The sequence below is a fragment of the Echeneis naucrates genome, chromosome 18 (assembly GCF_900963305.1).
Source record: "Echeneis naucrates chromosome 18, fEcheNa1.1, whole genome shotgun sequence".
NCBI lineage: Eukaryota > Metazoa > Chordata > Actinopteri > Carangiformes > Echeneidae > Echeneis > Echeneis naucrates.
Window position 1 is genome coordinate 6,751,355 of NC_042528.1, and position 16,934 is coordinate 6,768,288.

General features: G+C 39.5%; 1 protein-coding gene across 2 annotated transcripts in view; it reads left to right on the forward strand.

The window, feature by feature from the left end:
- mpdz (multiple PDZ domain crumbs cell polarity complex component) overlaps positions 1 to 16,934 on the forward strand; it is a 41,256-nt gene that overhangs the window by 19,494 nt on the left and 4,828 nt on the right. For both annotated transcript variants that reach the window (XM_029526985.1, XM_029526986.1), the window contains 19 exons: positions 388 to 499; positions 1,286 to 1,484; positions 2,293 to 2,334; positions 3,538 to 3,639; positions 4,055 to 4,135; positions 4,254 to 4,431; positions 4,629 to 4,739; positions 8,070 to 8,132; positions 9,202 to 9,379; positions 10,421 to 10,617; positions 10,786 to 10,877; positions 11,688 to 11,766; positions 12,162 to 12,227; positions 12,974 to 13,069; positions 13,159 to 13,233; positions 13,368 to 13,560; positions 13,659 to 13,798; positions 14,405 to 14,488; positions 15,558 to 15,751. In XM_029526985.1, coding sequence (XP_029382845.1) covers positions 388 to 499; positions 1,286 to 1,484; positions 2,293 to 2,334; positions 3,538 to 3,639; positions 4,055 to 4,135; positions 4,254 to 4,431; positions 4,629 to 4,739; positions 8,070 to 8,132; positions 9,202 to 9,379; positions 10,421 to 10,617; positions 10,786 to 10,877; positions 11,688 to 11,766; positions 12,162 to 12,227; positions 12,974 to 13,069; positions 13,159 to 13,233; positions 13,368 to 13,560; positions 13,659 to 13,798; positions 14,405 to 14,488; positions 15,558 to 15,751 — 2,282 coding nt within the window. The remainder of the gene's footprint in view (positions 1 to 387; positions 500 to 1,285; positions 1,485 to 2,292; positions 2,335 to 3,537; positions 3,640 to 4,054; positions 4,136 to 4,253; positions 4,432 to 4,628; positions 4,740 to 8,069; positions 8,133 to 9,201; positions 9,380 to 10,420; positions 10,618 to 10,785; positions 10,878 to 11,687; positions 11,767 to 12,161; positions 12,228 to 12,973; positions 13,070 to 13,158; positions 13,234 to 13,367; positions 13,561 to 13,658; positions 13,799 to 14,404; positions 14,489 to 15,557; positions 15,752 to 16,934) is intronic.

The following is a 16,934-nucleotide window of genomic DNA, read 5'->3' on the forward strand; positions in this document are numbered from 1 at the left end:
CTAAGAAAGACTAATACCAGACATAAACTTTGAGGGTGCAAGCTATTATATTTCTGCAAATATTGAACAAACAAAACGAACGTTTATTTTGTATAAGGGGTGAGTGTGTTTGTGTGATTGGCTTGTGGTGAGCATTAGAAAACCATTAAGGTTAATCATAATCACTACAAAACAATCACACTTTCTGAAAGTAACATCAAAGCCTGAGATGCAACATAAAGCCCTTCTCAAAATGAAGATAAACAGCTTTTACTTATTTGTTTTCACTTCATTTCCAGACAGTTCATTGCACCTGCCCTCTCTGCTAAGAGTTGTGCTTTGTTCTGTGCATCTACAGCATTTTTTTCATTTACTTTCATGAATAACTGTGGAATTATCACCCTCAAGGACGAGGAGGTTGGTGTGAAAGAATCAGCAGAGGATGGTGACAAGGCACCACTGACCTCAGGGAGCAATTTTGAAAGGACTATCACAGTTGTCAAGGGCAACTCCAGCCTAGGTAAGTGACAATTTCTTTACATCTTTCATTTGTTCTTTTTATTTGTGTTCTCTTTATCCTTCACAGAAGTGTAAATGAGGTTGTGACACTGAAACGCCTCTACTTTAGTGTTCTGTTTCATAAATGCCAGATTTGAAACAAAGCGATAGGAATGATCTTTGGCAGTTTTCCAGTCTGAAAGGGTAATTCCATTGCTATACTGGGTATTTGCATTTCAAAACCTGCCCATGAGGCTGCTACTGGTTCAATGAATATTAAGTTTTCACTTCTAAAACTAATAGGTGTTATGAAGATAGTTTTTAAAATCCTCAGTGCCTCATCGAAAACAGTATTTTACTTTGCTTTTTCAGTTGTCTTTGAAGACCTTTATTTGGTGGTCTTTTTAAATTAGCTCCATAATATGTTTGGAAATTTGGCTCCTGTTTTCAAAATTGAACTCAAATCCACTCTTAAACAGACCGCACAAATACTCAGATTTTTGCAAATGAACTCCCACATACTGTACATTTGGGAGGCTTGTTTAAAGCTTCAAACACAGTCCCCCAACTCAATAATGAAAATAATTTTTTATTTAGAATTTCTAAGCTTCTAGCTTAAAAGTTACTCTGTTCAGGATGATGTGAAAATTTAATCTGTGAATGCAGTGACATTCTCTAAAATTATTTGCTGGGATTTGAGGCAGTGAAAGAATTAAGTTCACAACCACAACCATTCCATCTAATATACAGAAAGTATTTGTGATCCTTACTGATCAAAATCTTCGATGTGTGATGATCTCAACTGAAGGCATGACGGTGAGCGCCATGAAAGATGGTTTGGGCATGCTGATCCGCAGTATCATTCACGGAGGCTCAATTAGCCGCGATGGCCGTCTCGGTGTCGGTGACCTCATCCTGGCCATCAATGGAGAACCCACTGCCAACCTGACCAATGCCCAGGCTCGTGCCATGCTGCGCAGACACTCCCTTATTGCACCTGACATGGGGTAAGAGACAGTAATAACAGATCAGCTGTACACATGTTTAAAGCTACAGAGGTAAGTAAGGATAGATTTTAGCTGTCTGTAGCAGTCACAGGACAATACAATGACTTTTTACAATAAGCACAAATGGTGTTTTGTAACACTAGGCAGAAAAAAAGGCTCCAACTGCCAAAAATGAATATAATATGATCCAATCATGTTTTTTTCATCATTTTCACAATGCCTGCTTTCGCAAATTGCAAATTGCAGATGCTATTTCAATGTAAAAGTTGCACTCACAATTGGGTATTTGAAAACTGACTTTTTGACATTTGGTGGGTATTATCCAATTTCTGTTTCTCTCCCTATAGAAAAAGTAGCCAGCTTACAATAACAAGGGCTTAATGTTGTTCTTTGCTGTTGAAAAATTGATGTAGGTGTAACCACAGAAAGTTGCAGAACTGTCTGTCTTTTAAATCGGTGTGTATTGTACCACACTCAGGGTCCAAAAATAATTACACCCAGATCTGCAAATCTTTCAAGCAATACATGATGATATTTGTGTTTTTTTCTATATGTATTGCATATAATACCTTGTTGAATAAATGAACTGCAGTTGACATGGAATATAGCTTGAGAATACAGAAAAAAATTGTTCTAGTACGTGCACTCTGTTATTACTGCATCAGCCATATGATGCATCAAGGAGCTAGTACTTCTTTCGATTCTTTTCAAGGTAAATTGGATGTGATGATGTACAAGTTCTGCTTGCTGAACTAAACTTGGCAGTTTGTTAGCTTTGGTGCATAAAAGCCAACTGTTCACATTCTAGATCTGCTTGTTCACCTGAGGACGATCTGTGCCCATTTTATGTGTGAGTATGACTAACTTCCACACTTGTGGTATTTCAGCAAGACGCTGCCATCTTGGTTTCCCTCCTCTCGCTCTGTCCATCTGCTGTCAGCCTTCATTGCAGTCTGTTGAAGCGTTTTATCCAGACACAGAAATAGGAAGTCAGTTCTATTCAGTGAGTGTGGAAAAAAGTGTAAAAACAGCAATACTGACTTCAAATATGGAATTCAGTTCATAAAGATGCTGATTTTGATATTCAGATGTTCTGATTAAGAATTTTATAATGTCGTGACATTGTACTCAAACAGAAGTATGCAACCAGCAGTTTACAGTACTTAACAAATTGTCTTGTGGCAACGGCTAAAAACACAAAGTGTTAATCTCTGGATAACTTTTGACTGACTGCATCACTTACTCACTTAACCTGCTGCTGAACTTCTTTTCTTTAATTCATGTGACTAACATAACAGACACCATTAACTCACATTAAAATCACAGTTTTTACAGCAAGATATTAGATATTTAAGTGTCGCTCCATCTTCTGCTGCATGTTGTGATTTTCTTAATGGACTGACTCATCAATTTCATTATTTCCCTGGGATTCAGCTGCTTCTCTGTCCATATGCTAGCATGAGTTAAAAAAAAAAAAGTCAGTCAAAAGTGTTCATGTGCCCTTCACAATCATCTCTGAATTGTTTAAAAATGCAACTTGAGTGAGTGTCAGATCTTGTAAGTGAGCATTTTTTGTCACGGTTTCGTAACTTGCTAGTTAATCAAAGATATATCCTCTTCAAACTTGTCACATATGCAGATGTCAAGATGTCAAGAGCCTGTATGTAATTCAGTGATAGCTCACCTTGGGCTGTTGATGGGGAGAAAGGATTTGCTGAGAAAAAGGCTGATTTCAGTGTTACTGCAACCCCCAAATTCAATCTGATGGGGCTGAGAAGGCTCAGAATTTTTATAATGAGCAGATTGAAAACTTGAATGAAAAAGATGGAAGTTTTTATGCGACTTAACTTGTTCATATTTGACTTTCGAGTCCCTATTTTTGGTAAATTACCATGCAATGTCCGTAAAAGGGCAAAGGCATATTTGTCCCTCGAGGTGGGTAATAGAGTTTCTAAAAATGGAGAAAGCTAAATGGTTTGATTTAGTTTGACTTGTATGGGTGCATTTGTGTCAGTGCTGATATGTGTTTGTGTGCTTGTCTTTGTGTCTTCAGCATTACATATGTCCCAGCAGAGTATTTAGAGGAGTACAAAGCCAGTCTAGCGACGACTAAAGATGATGTTTTCACTGAAGCAACTCCAGATCCAGCACCAAAGTACGTTCTCACATTCTGCCATAGTAACTTTTCTCATGCAGTTCAACTAATCCATATAAATTTCAAGTCAGACAGATTTCTTAAACTATACAAATAAAAGTCATGTTTACGTGAGTCTATCTCACAACACAACAAATAAACAATTTTTCCTGACATTGTGCAATGTTTTGATGTAATTTTCTTGCTCTCCTTTTTTTTTTTCCATCTTTGTTGGAGCATTGCGCCACTTCTTTGTGTGTTACTGCCACTTTATGTTGACTGACATGATATACACAATATAGGCACCCACTAATAATCAAAAACTACACAAGCGAACTTTCACTTATATTATCTTTTGTTGTCTTTTTTATTTGATCATATTCATTGACTTTTTAATTAATTGTAACATTTTTTTACCCTATTATGATCTTTTTAGAGATATTCCAAACCTACCTGAGCGTGAAGATGGTGAGGGAGAGGAAAGTGCCTCTTACAGCAACTGGAACCAACCAAGAAAGTGAGTATATAAATGTTGCATCTAAGCCTTTTTACTTTTGTTAAAATGCCGACAGCACAGCCTATGTCAGAGCACAGAGGTTAAAAATCTAGCATGTTCATACTGTTACCTTCCTCAGAGTGGAATTGTTTAGAGAGCCAGGCAAATCTTTGGGCATCAGTATTGTCGGAGGCCGAGGGATGGGCAGCCGCCTGAATAATGGAGAGGTGATGAGGGGGATTTTCATCAAACACATTCTGGCAGACAGTCCTGCTGGACAGAATGGGACCCTGAAGACTGGAGACAGGATTGTAGAGGTAAAGGAATTCAAATGAAAGACCATTGATGTATGATTTGTAAACCTAATCAATCAGAAGATCTAGAATCTTAAAATATGTAAAAAAAAAAAAAAAAAAAACTTCAAGAAAGCACTCAAAAATAAATAAATAATAATAAAAAATGTTGAGGTTTCTGGTGCTTGCCCAACTCTTTTTATCTCATATTTTTCTGTCAGGTGGACGGTGTAGACTTAAGAGATGCAAGTCATGAGGAGGCTGTCGAGGCAATACGCAGGGCAGGCAACACTGTCTCCTTCTTGGTCCAGAGTATTATTCACAGGCCCAGGGTGAGTGTGTATTATACTGATAAGCCAATTGCAAATTATCTCATAATCTAATGATCACAATTTCCTCATTCTTATCCTTTCTTTCACCTTAACTATAACTGTATGCATTTGTCCAGGCCATATAGGGCACTTTCAAAAACAAAAATTTACAACCTCTGTAATATCTAGTTAGCTTTTAAATGTTAAAAAAGTCTTCTTTTACAACAAACCCTGCATAGTGCGTTAAATATATAAGCAGGTTTTAGCCTAAGTGCAACACTCACTTGAAAATCACTGTATCAACAACATCGTTTGTTGTTTGAAAGTGCCCTCAGGCTTTTAAAGCATGACTAAGTAGTTTCCCGCTGGGGCTTCTGCTGGCTCGGCTCCAATGTTAGATCTCTTCATAGTCAATCACTTTTCATGCGTTGTTATCTATGAGATATTCCCACATGCTTTCCTTAACATTCTTGTTGCTCATTAAGCCTTGCAGCAACTCATAATGTAGCACATGCCGAGGAAGGACACAAAGAGGGAGGTTAATACAGAATCATACATTAAACTGCGGGGACTGAATATTATTTGAAAGTGGTTTATTACAACACAACGCTCTTCTGGAAAAAGGCAGCCCAAATGGCACAGTGCACATTGCAGTTAAAAGTGGAGCATTTAGTTTAACTTAGCAGCGTGACATTTGTAAAAGCAGAGTTAAAATATGAGTGGATATTGTATTACTTTAATCAGGGAGAAGAAATATATTACGGTGAATGTAATTGCTGGTGCAACAGTTTGGTGAGACCACTTTCATATCTGTCCAGGCAGTTAGCTTTACTTAAGAAAAGTGAAAGGAGGAGTAGAATATATATTTCTAAAATTAAAATCAGGGACTTTAACAGTTTGGCAGATATGATTAAGATATCAGATTATTTGACCTTATTTTGGTAGCTACCAGTTTTTGTTTTGGGGAAATAAGAACATTTACTCAAGGGTTCAAAAATGTTTTGGTAAAATTAGTTGTTTCAAACCTCCGTCTTTGTTCTCCACACTGCTTTCTCAGCCTGTGTCAATATATAGCCCAGCTCAATCGCCTGCTGTACAGAAACACAACAATGCTTTCACATGCATGCCACATCGCACGTGTCAGGTAATCCTTCTTTCTCCTTTTGTCTCTTTTCTCTGTTACTTAAGCAATCCATTACACTTAATCTTTGCTGCATTATCTTTCCTGCCTCCTCTCCCTTTTTGTTTCTCACACAAATAGTTGATTCCTTCTCTATAACTGCACCTTTGATAGATGCATAACACTGACAAACTTGAATTGGAGTTTCCTTTTGGGAGAAAAAGAACTGATTCTGTTGATACCCAGAGATCCTATTCTATTTGCTATTGCACAGATTATCCCAACAATGACCTGACCAGCAATGATTTGATTTTCAGACAAAAAGCTCAGCAAGTAGAGGAATCAATTTGGTCACTGACAATCATGACTCTTTTAGAAAACCTCAGTGCTAAAGGTGTATAATGCCGAAATTCAATACACACTCAGAGGAGATCCCTGATGCAATTTAAACACAAGGGTTATTGAAATTTTATTGCTGTGGAAGACGACATCTTTCCCATTTACTATAAAATCACTGATACTGAGTTGTGGCTCCTCTGAAATTCATCAATCATCATCCTCTTAAATAGACTGAATGGTCTGAAAAATAGGGCTCTGATTGGATGATATCTCTCAGTGCTTGAGGCAGGTCAGTAATGCCGTTTTTAAATGCAGGCACTCTGGGCCACCTAAAGAGTATACTAGCGTATCCTTGCTATTTCCCTTTAAGTTTTAAATCCTTCTTTTGTAAGCTGCTAATAATCTGCAGGTGGCCTGGAGGAATCTTTGAAACATTTTGCTAACCTGTTTCACAGAAAGAGGTTTTACTTTTTTTATGTAGAAGAAACTGCTGTCCTAAAGGAAAGCTTGCTCGCTTTAATGGTTCCTCTTTTCAATAAAACCTAAAGTCCTTTTGTCCTCCGCACACCCTTTTTTTCCCTCCTGCGTGGACTCCAATTCAGTTTTGTCAAAAAGACTGAGCCATCACATTCAATATCTGTCATGTTGTCAGCTTGTTGATCCTTGTCTGTTGCTTTTCGAAGCCACCCTTGCCCTTTCTGCAGCTAAGTAGCCACCGTGGGTCAAGCCTTTGCTGCACTAATCAAACCTACTTAGCGCCTGCCCTCCCTCAGGTTAGAAAGCTACCCCGTGTCTGTGTCTGCCTGCTTGTGTATGGGTGTGTTGTTCATTTGTGCTGCTCTGACTTGTTCAAATTGGATTAACAATGAGATTCTATACATCAGTGGATAAGCCAAAAATTGTGTGCATATGTGTGGCCTTGCAGTAAATATTACAAACTGTTTGATTGCAGTCTGGCAGAAGGTTTCCAACATCATAAAAAAAATATATATTTTTTTTTGCCTCTACTTTCTGCAAAGAATATTACCCTGAACTTTCTGGCTTATGTTTGTGTCTACTGATGTGTACGAGTATGTATGTGTTTTCAAATCTATCCTTTTTCTTTGTCTATTCAAATATACTGCCATGTTTTGATATCTTGCTTGCTGTGCTTTTTTGCATTCCTATGTTGTACCAAAGAAAAAAGTAAAATGGTGGTAGAAGCTTTTACTGCAAGTGCATTTATTGTCTCCTATTTTCTTTCTGTTTGATGCAGTGAAGGCATCGTTTTTTCCCTTGCTCTTCCAGAATCGTCAGCCTAAGTGTCTCACTGTTAATGTAAAGACGACAGCTTGATGAGACAATAGGCAGTCAACAAAAGTGCTGCTATAATTTGAAGAAGTCTAAACTGCATGTGTCTCTTTTTTATTTAATTTTTTTCAGAATGCCAGAATATCTCACAAAACCTTTTAAGCTTCGATCAATGTGGAGTAATGGTCAAGCTTGGATAGGCATGTAGTGCTGGGCAAGCTTTTTCAAACAGCACATCAATGTTCTAGCATGGTCCATTGTGTGTGTGCGCTTCAGTTCTTAGTCTGGTGTTGCCAAGCTTCAAATTAGCCAAAGAAAACAAGTGAAGGATTTTTCAGAATTTAAGAAATGTGGATTTTTTGTCAGTAGTTACGTTTATAAACAGATGGGTTTTCATCATCGAACATATGCTGCCTGAGACTGCTTTTATTCAGTTATTGTCAGTAAAAAGACATGACTGTCTTTCACTATGTTGCGATATGGAAGTGCATATAATGAATTTACTGTGCATACATATGTGACACAAATTATTTAGAGGTTTCTTATCGTGACAGTGTGATCGAGAATAGTGATTTACCTCCATGTCATCTTGTACTCCGCAGTCATCGATAACAGACTCCAGTGAGGAGCGAGCCGCAGCTTTAAAAAAGGACAACAAGAACAAGGTTGGTATTTCCAGTGACCCTCAACTGCTCTGTATTTGGTGTCGTTTCCCAGTCAAAGTGTTGATCTCTGCAGAAAGAGCCAGGTTTGAAATATGACAACGTTTCAAATCACAATTCAGAAACAGTGGTGCATCATGCTTTTTTTTTTTTTTTTGTTTTTGTGTAAAGATATTTTAAACGCTAGATCAGCAGTTGTCTGTCATGTCTGTACATGTGTTGTCTTCTAAAGTTGTTACACTTTGTTTCCTCTCTGTAGGGGGGTGACAGTCACAGTAGACTTTTCCTCCGCCTCTCCCCAACTAACCCTTTCACTCCTACCCCATTTAAGGTTTGTTGGTCTCTGTGTTGTGCTTCCCACTTTCCCTTTCTGTTTATGCATGTACGGATGTCTTGATATGCCATGACAGAACTCATGTTGTGGTGTCAGAACATGTAGTACATGCATACACTTTACATGTCCTAACATCTTCGCTGTCTGTCTGAATTCCTTCGAGCATTTTTGTGAAATCAGAACATTTCTCACTTCCTTTGAAGAATCAATACTGAGTTTAATGGTGCAATGGACATTTTTGATTGGGTATCCCAATTATAAACATGATTGTATTTTTTAATCATTATAGCACTGAAAATTTTGGTTTTGATCCTCTTGGTTTCAGGTAGGTGTGTTGTGAAATTGAAGGGTGATATTTTGATTACAAATAATTATAAAGAAGTAATTAAATTGAGTTATTCAACGCAGCAAGTTAAATTTCATCATCATTTAATGCTGTAGCTAAAACAGGCTTATTAGCCTACTTCTGATTTTAGCCTCTGGCTTCCAAATGTAACCACATTACATAACTTGAATTATTTCTCAACCCGTATCTAAAATAAATTGCTAAACATGATGAAGCTGTTAGCTTAAACCAGGCATATGGCCTCTGTTGATTACATCAACAGCTCTTTTGTGAGGTTCTTTCCCTTTAAACATCACAGCGAGTTGATTCAAACTTAATTGCCGATTGAAATCCTTTTTTTCCAAGTGCTTCTAGCTAATAAACTATTTTCCAACTCCATCTGTGCATGACAGTCGGTGAAGCGTGAAGTGGCAAAGGCATCTCCCACCAGCACTGTCCTCCCCCTGCCAGTGGTACCTCATGTGGGGGAGACTGATACAGACACACTGACAGATAATCCTGGCAGACCTGCTGAGGCAGAGGAGGAGAACAAAGACGAGGAAGTGGAAGATGAGTTTGGATACAGCTGGAGTGAGTTCACTTCCTCTGTCTTTCGGGTTCTAGTTGTATATGTGGTTAGAAATTACAGTGAAAATTAGCATTTTGGATATATTTTTGTTTTTGTTGATATTGTTAGTCCCAGACTAGTGCAAAGTTAACCAGATATTGTTCTAAAGATAAACAGTGGCAAGCATACAAGTCATTTAAATGGGACCTGTGACCAATCTTTGATTCTGATTGGGTGAAATGTCCAGGAGTGTCTATATATATATATACTCAGTGGGTTATTTATATAGTCACATATGTGCTGTAACGTGACTACCACTAGAGGTCCCCCAAATTAAAGTTTTGTCTTCTCTACTCATAGATTTAACCAGTCTGAAATAAAAATGCAGAGATTCACATGCTTGAGGTGCTTGCACATCAGCAAAACCTGAAGGACTTGGTTCCCTAAATGAGCTATTAGCATCCTGCAGACTCTATAATGTCAGCTGTAGACTGAACTCTCTGATTCAAGGAGAACAGGTCACATTCATTCGGGCAACCAGCATAAAGGACAGACTTCAAACACTTGGGAATGTAGGTGTGTGTGTTAGCTTTTGTGTGTGTGTGTGTGTGTTAGGGAGAGAAAGAGCCTATCCTGCAGGGACAAGATTGATGAGGTTGGGCCCAGGGAGGTGAGTTGTGGAGATTAGTACAGGACTGATGGTTGAACAGTGGCAGGGTGCCCAGAACAACAGGAGCCCATTGGTCTGAACAGCTATCTAACACACCAGAGACAGGAGAGGTGGAGTGAGAAAGAAAAGGAACGTAAGCAAGAAAAATTGAGACAGGACAAAGGCAAAAAAAAAAAAAAAGTCAGAGACATAAATAAAATCAGCAATCTAGCATTTGGAACTTTTTACAATGTATTTTTTGCAACCATATATCTTGACCCTTTTATAACAAAAGGGTCATGTGGAACATATGGCATGAATTGATACGGGACTCAGAATTGAGATAAACCCTGGCACAATTCAACAGCATTGTCAGCTTACATCTGTCTGCCACGACTTCATTTGCCACTTACAGAGAATGTAATCCAGCGCTATGGCAGCCTCCCGGGTGTCCTTCACATGATTGAGCTGGAGAAAGGCAAAACAGGCCTGGGCCTGAGCCTGGCGGGCAACAGAGACCGCTCTCGTATGAGTGTGTTCGTGGTGGGAATAGATCCCAGTGGGGCAGCTGGCCGGGATGGACGTATGGTTGTGGGGGATGAGCTGCTGGAGGTGAGCTGTGTATTGATTACGTTTCTGAATCGAGAAGTTGTTTTGTTCAATCAGTTCTTTGTGATGAGTGATTTAGTGTTGTTTTTTTTTTTCATACTTTCAGACTTCATGTTTATATGTGGCAATGAAATGGATATTACTGAATCATTTTATTTTCATTATTGTTAGATCAATGGGCAAGTCCTCTATGGCCACAGTCATCAGAACGCATCCTCCATAATCAAGAGCTCTCCATCCAAAGTCAAAATCATCTTTGTCAGGTATCAGAAGCACTTGCTTTTTCGACTAAAACAGACATTTCCATGGCAACAGCTACTACATTTTACTGTCAAGGGATGTTTATGGAACAGAAACCTGAGAAGGTTCACGGCTGCTGTAATGCCATTTAAAATACAATAGAGGGAGCTATTGCAGTTCAACTGAATGAAAACACTTGGAGAAGTATCAATAAATACTCAGTAGAGAAGACAGCTGTTGTCTTATGACTATTTGAAACACAGAAACTATTAATTAGCCTAAAATCATCAATCTATTGAAGCTTGTTTAAAATCCCATGTAGAGCGGTCAAGTTGACACTAACCCTAACCACTTTGTCAGAGTGATTCCTTCAATTTGGATTGTGGGAAGTGACAATCGTTAAAAGCCATTGTGCGCCATAAATCCTGGATCTTCTCGTTTGTCATTAATGGATGCTATTCTCTCTCAATGCAATCCCAATAAAAATTGAGGCACTTTCAGATTTTTAAATGGTCAACAGTAGATGTTATATTACTGGAATAAAACATTCAGATTTCAAGGCTGCAGCTGAACTTATTACACCCCTTTATGTTGGCATACATACGATTACCATAACATTTCAGCTGATGTATCGGCACAGACTCAGGCATGTTTGACCCGTGACCCTCTTCCACACAGTTGTCGCCAGATTACACTACTTGACCTTCTACTTAACTCACATCCCTTTCTTGACCCCCTGAAAGAGACACTGTGATCAGTACATGTAAATCATGTCTCCACTGTCACAAAGCACATGAGCAACCATTTAGGTGAATTATGACTCTCTGAAACAGAAACACTGAGGCGCTGAACCAGATGGCTGTGGGACCTGTGAAAGAACATGAGGGAGACACTGTGGAGCCCCACACTGAGGTACAACTCTGCCTGTGGCAACACATATTAACATACAAGCTGCACACATGTGCTTAAGCAGACCACCTCCTGGAGATGTTATAGACCGAAGGTTCAGCTCCATCCATCCGCTGTAATTCACTCTAGAGCCATTATTACAATTGAAACTCAGCCCTTATCAACATCAATTTGTTGCTTGTGCCAAGCTCCTGAATCGTTTTTGTTTAAGTTTGCTCACAAAAGTCACTTTGTGTGGTCTCAACTTCCCATGCCTGTCTATAACTCCCAAGGCACCCAAAAACCACAAACAGTTGTGTAGACACTCAAAGTCCTGAATTTCCACCAGTCAGCAGACACACACTCAGGCTCCAGTTATTTACTTCATATTGTGCCAACTGCCATATGTTTCATTACAGCTAGAAACAGCTGCCAATGGTGACCCTGATGCCTCCAGATATGTCCATCATGTCATCAAACTGAAGGTGAGCTACACTGGACCTCGTACACACACAGAAGACAATCCTGTGCATTTGAACGCCAAAGAAAAGCCAGTAATTGAAAGAGCGCCTTTGAAGCAATGCAATAATGAGGAAAATGTTCCAAAAAAGTTACAGCAGAAAGACAGAGCGGGAGCACACAGGGGCAGTGGAGTCTGATAAGCTGCCAAGATGGAGAAAGGATGAAAAAGAATGAATACACAAAACAATCAGTGAATAGGACAAACAGTGATTATTATATAAATTTAGGTTTTTCAAATCTAGTTCATCAAGCACCATCAATATTTTGGGTACCAAGGGATGTCTCAAAATCCAACCAGATCCAACTGAAAATATCACCATGGCTGGACATAATAAGAGCTAATTGGAAAAGCATGCCATTCATTACTCAAATGGGTGGAATAAATATATAGAAAAAGAGTGGAGAGAGAGAGACAGAGCAGGAATAAAGTGGAACTTTGCTGCAAAAGCTATAGCATCTGGAAGGGACTCCCTGTCTGGGACCATCCATATGGTGGACTAAATGAACGTGGATGAGAGAGGAAATGCAGCAGCATCTTGACAGCTCGCAGACATAATGCACAGAACCCTACCAAATCCTCACTTGGAACAAAAGATCAGGGTAATCAGCTTTCAGATAAAGATAGAAATCATCAGTAAAGCTTGTTTTCAGATGGTGCAGACCTGTTATTGCACACCTGTTTTACACTAATGCTGCTTTTCTCCAATAGGAGGATGGAGGACTTGGCATCGCCTTTGTCGACGGAAATACTGAGTCTGGAGTTGAAATTCAGAGTATATCTGAAATTAAAGGACACACAGGCAAAGTATGCAGTAAACATTGAAACAACAAAGATTGGATCGTATACATGATAATTTTAGTTTGCTCATCAAAGAAATGATCTGCTCTATGCAGGAGGGCTGTATGAAACCCGGGGACAAACTCTTAGCTGTGAATGGTGAATCTGTACTGGGGTACACTGTGGAAGAGGTGCCATTATCTATTATTTTCTTATAAAACTTGGATTTGTATAATATACATCTTTACTCATGGAGGTATAAAACAGAACAACACCAGCTGCAGCAGAAAGACGGAGGCTGACCAGGAAGTGTGCTTTGTTTTAGGTTAATTCTCTATTGAGAAAAGCCAAAGGTCCAGTGAAGCTAACCTTCTCTACAAATGAGACCTCCTCCTCCTCTTCTCCCCAGTCAACGTGCCCGGACAGGAGCTACTCAGACGGAGTCCTCGCCAGCTTACCCAGCATGCCTAGCGCCACCACAGTTATGCTGAGCCCTTCAGAGGCAGAGGCAGTCACTAGTGAGTCTCCTTCCACAAGTAGACCAACTTTCCTGCCAGGAAACTAAATAGATGGCTCATTTTTCACATTATATCTAAACACTTTTGCTTTATTTTAGGTCGCTCCTCCACCCCTTCCACTCTGGCCTGTGACCCAGCAACCTGCCCCATCATCCCTGGCTGCGAGACCACCATCGACATCTCCAAGGGCCGCACAGGTCTGGGTCTCAGCATCGTGGGAGGATGTGACACCCTGCTGGTAGGAGAAAAAAACAATATTACAAAAAATCTGCTAATGGGGCTGTGTTACTTGACTACAGAGCTACTTCCATCTGAAAGCTTTTGAGAGGCACCAAAAGCATCCTTGGAAATACAGCTAACATATCAAGTGTTTAATTTACGTGAGTGTAGTCTGTTATGTTCCTCCCATGATGCCACCCACTTTCAATATTTGGTCTGAAGGAGCAGTGGAGGCTCAGGAATCTAGGAAATGATCACAGTCATCGTGCTCCTCCTCCTCTTGCCATCCTTTCCTCAGCCCATCTATTCTGTCTGCTCAGTCAGGCTCTTTGTTTGGCCTCGGCCACAGCAGACAATATTCAGCCCTGGAATGTAACCTCTGAACCCCAAATGACACTTACACTGGAACGCAGCGAAAACACACTTAAAGGCCGGCAACACACACACTGAGAATCCTAAATAATGTCTCTGCTGTCAAAAGAAATTGACATGAGCTTGTTATTGTTCAAGTTACTGTCTTTCTCCATTATCGTACTTGTACTTCTCTTTCTGTTGAGTACTATTTATTTTTGCATTTGTTTCCTCCTCTTGATATTTATTTGCTCTTTTTTGTCTTTCTTTTCAGGGCGCCATCATTATCCACGAAGTTTATGAGGAAGGTGCAGCCTCCAAAGATGGCAGATTATGGGCAGGGGACCAAATTCTAGAGGTCTGGAGTGGTATAAGAAGCATTGAATATGACCTACATATTAAAAGGAGCCATTAAATGCTTCAAAGACTCAGATGTAGTGGCCCGAAGAGTTTCAGCATGAACGCTCAGGTTTCAAAGTTCAATTAAGAACCAAACACGAAATGGCTGATGAATTAGCTGTATTCCAAATTTAAGTGATATCATTTGACGACAAAAAGATTCTACCAGCTTTAGGCTGTTGGTGAGTCACTGCACTGAGGAATTAAGTGATTATAAGTTAAAGTCAGGAGGAAGTAACCTCTCATGTGAATGCTCTATGTATTATGAGGATTGACAAGTTAAGTATCCCAGCTCAACTTGAATTTACCCTCCATTTGACCTCATGCTTTGTCACAGCAGCAGGGCAGGAGTGGAGCACAGACATGTAGTTGCGATACCAAGCGTGCACACAAACACACACTAGTGTGACTTAATTGCCCTCTAATATTCATTCTGTTCCGGAGCCATGTTGTTGTGTTTAGAAAACAGGGTCAGAGAGGAAAAATTAAAAGAGGTTTCTCAGTCCACAGCAATGCCATTAACTACCATTGGAAAAATGCTTTGCGTGTTCATGGCAGAAGCTAATGGGGTATTTCCCCCTATTAATGTGGTGCAAAAATAAAAACATGAGTGTACATGAGTTCTTGAACTAACAAGCGGAGATTCTCACTGTTGTGTAAAGAGCCTGCTTCCCTTCAGTTAAACTCCCATATTCTAACATCACCCTGTGGTTTAAATATAATGAACCAGTGTCCAGATTTGTCAGCAGTTTGGGTTTCTACCGATGAAACGTGACCCCAGCGGTGATTGGAAAATTCTGTTTTAGCATTAAATTAAGCTGTTGGCACTTTTTGTAACCCTCTGCTGCTCTCACTTGATATCAGAAACAGAAGAATAAGGATTTACTGTTTCGCTTGATGGCCAAAAATGAAAATGGACTCAAGCTATTTTGTATTTATGAATTTCAATGGAACTTTAAGTAGTTTTTAGTTGGAACATAATCATATTGCTGGAGCATGAAAGTATGTGACTGTTTCTCTTGTCACAGGTGAATGGCATTGACCTGCGTGCAGCCAGTCACGATGAAGCCATCAATGTGCTGAGGCAGACGCCACAGAGGGTCCGGCTGAATGTCTACAGGGATGAGGCCCAGTACAAGGAGGAGGACCTGTGGGACTCATTTACTGTGGAGCTGCATAAGAAGCCTGGCCAGGGCCTGGGCCTCAGCATAGTAGGGAGGAGGTGTGATAGATTTATTAGCATTTCTATTTAAGGTGTTGTATCTGCTTATTAATGAAAAGCAGATTCATTAAATTGATTAATAATCTTAACATGAGAATAGTTGAAAGTTTTTTTTTTTTTATTGTAGAGCTTGCTTTTTGAAATATTAGATTTTTAAAATCTTTAAAATACTTATAAATCAGCTAGTTTTACCAGAAGTACATTTTCAAATGGACTCACTATGTTGCTGGAATAATTTCTGGTAATTATTTTGTAAATAAAAACTATATAAAGCGCAACGCGGTTACCACTATAGATAATTAAGTGTAGACTGGAAAGTAGTACAAGTGTCAACATAGTAATTGTACTGTTTGTTTTTTTTTTCCTTAATGCAGATCACGGGACCAGAGGTAACCTATTAGTAAAACCTCTTACATCAAACTATAGGGTAGACAAAGTAAATTGACTTCAAACATAGAAAACCATATATTGTCAGAGGTGCTACCTTACATTAGTAGACCTTCCACCTTAGGAAACCCCAAACATAATTGGGTAAACCAGGGAAAGTATTGTATTGTAAACACTAATGTTAAAATACAGATTCAGAAACTTTGGATTTTTCTTAATGAGCTTTCTCAGAAATTAAAAGTGAGTTACCACTGCACCAAAACTAGTTTGTGCCATTTTCAGTGACCCCAGTGTTCACCCGGATGTTCACTTTGTATAGGAATAGTGCTCCTTATGTCAGAGGAAGAAAGACAGAAGACTTCACAAGACATGATCCAACAAATCGTTTTACACATAAAATCACTGCAGGCTTTTATTCTGGTGGGGTATTTATGTGTCTAGGCACATGTGGAGAAAGGCCTGCTGGTCCACAGGCTGGCAGTCTGCTGCTGCCTGGTGTGTGGAGTATGATGATTGATGTCACCCTCAGGATAAGCCTGAGGAATGGCTTAGGCAGGCAGGCAGGCCACACATGCACATGAACTGCTGATTTTGCGTATGTATGTTTGATTTATACCTTCCTGTCTGCAGCTTCTCGATTTGTCGTGTAAATGCCAACATATTCGGGTCCTCATAGGACAACTGTGCTGTGCAACAGAAAAGGCCCCTGACCGGCCCACAGTTGGGCCAGAAGTTTAGAAGCAGCTGGCAGATCAACTTTTAATGTAGTTGGAATTATCTGCTCAGTCACTGCAGT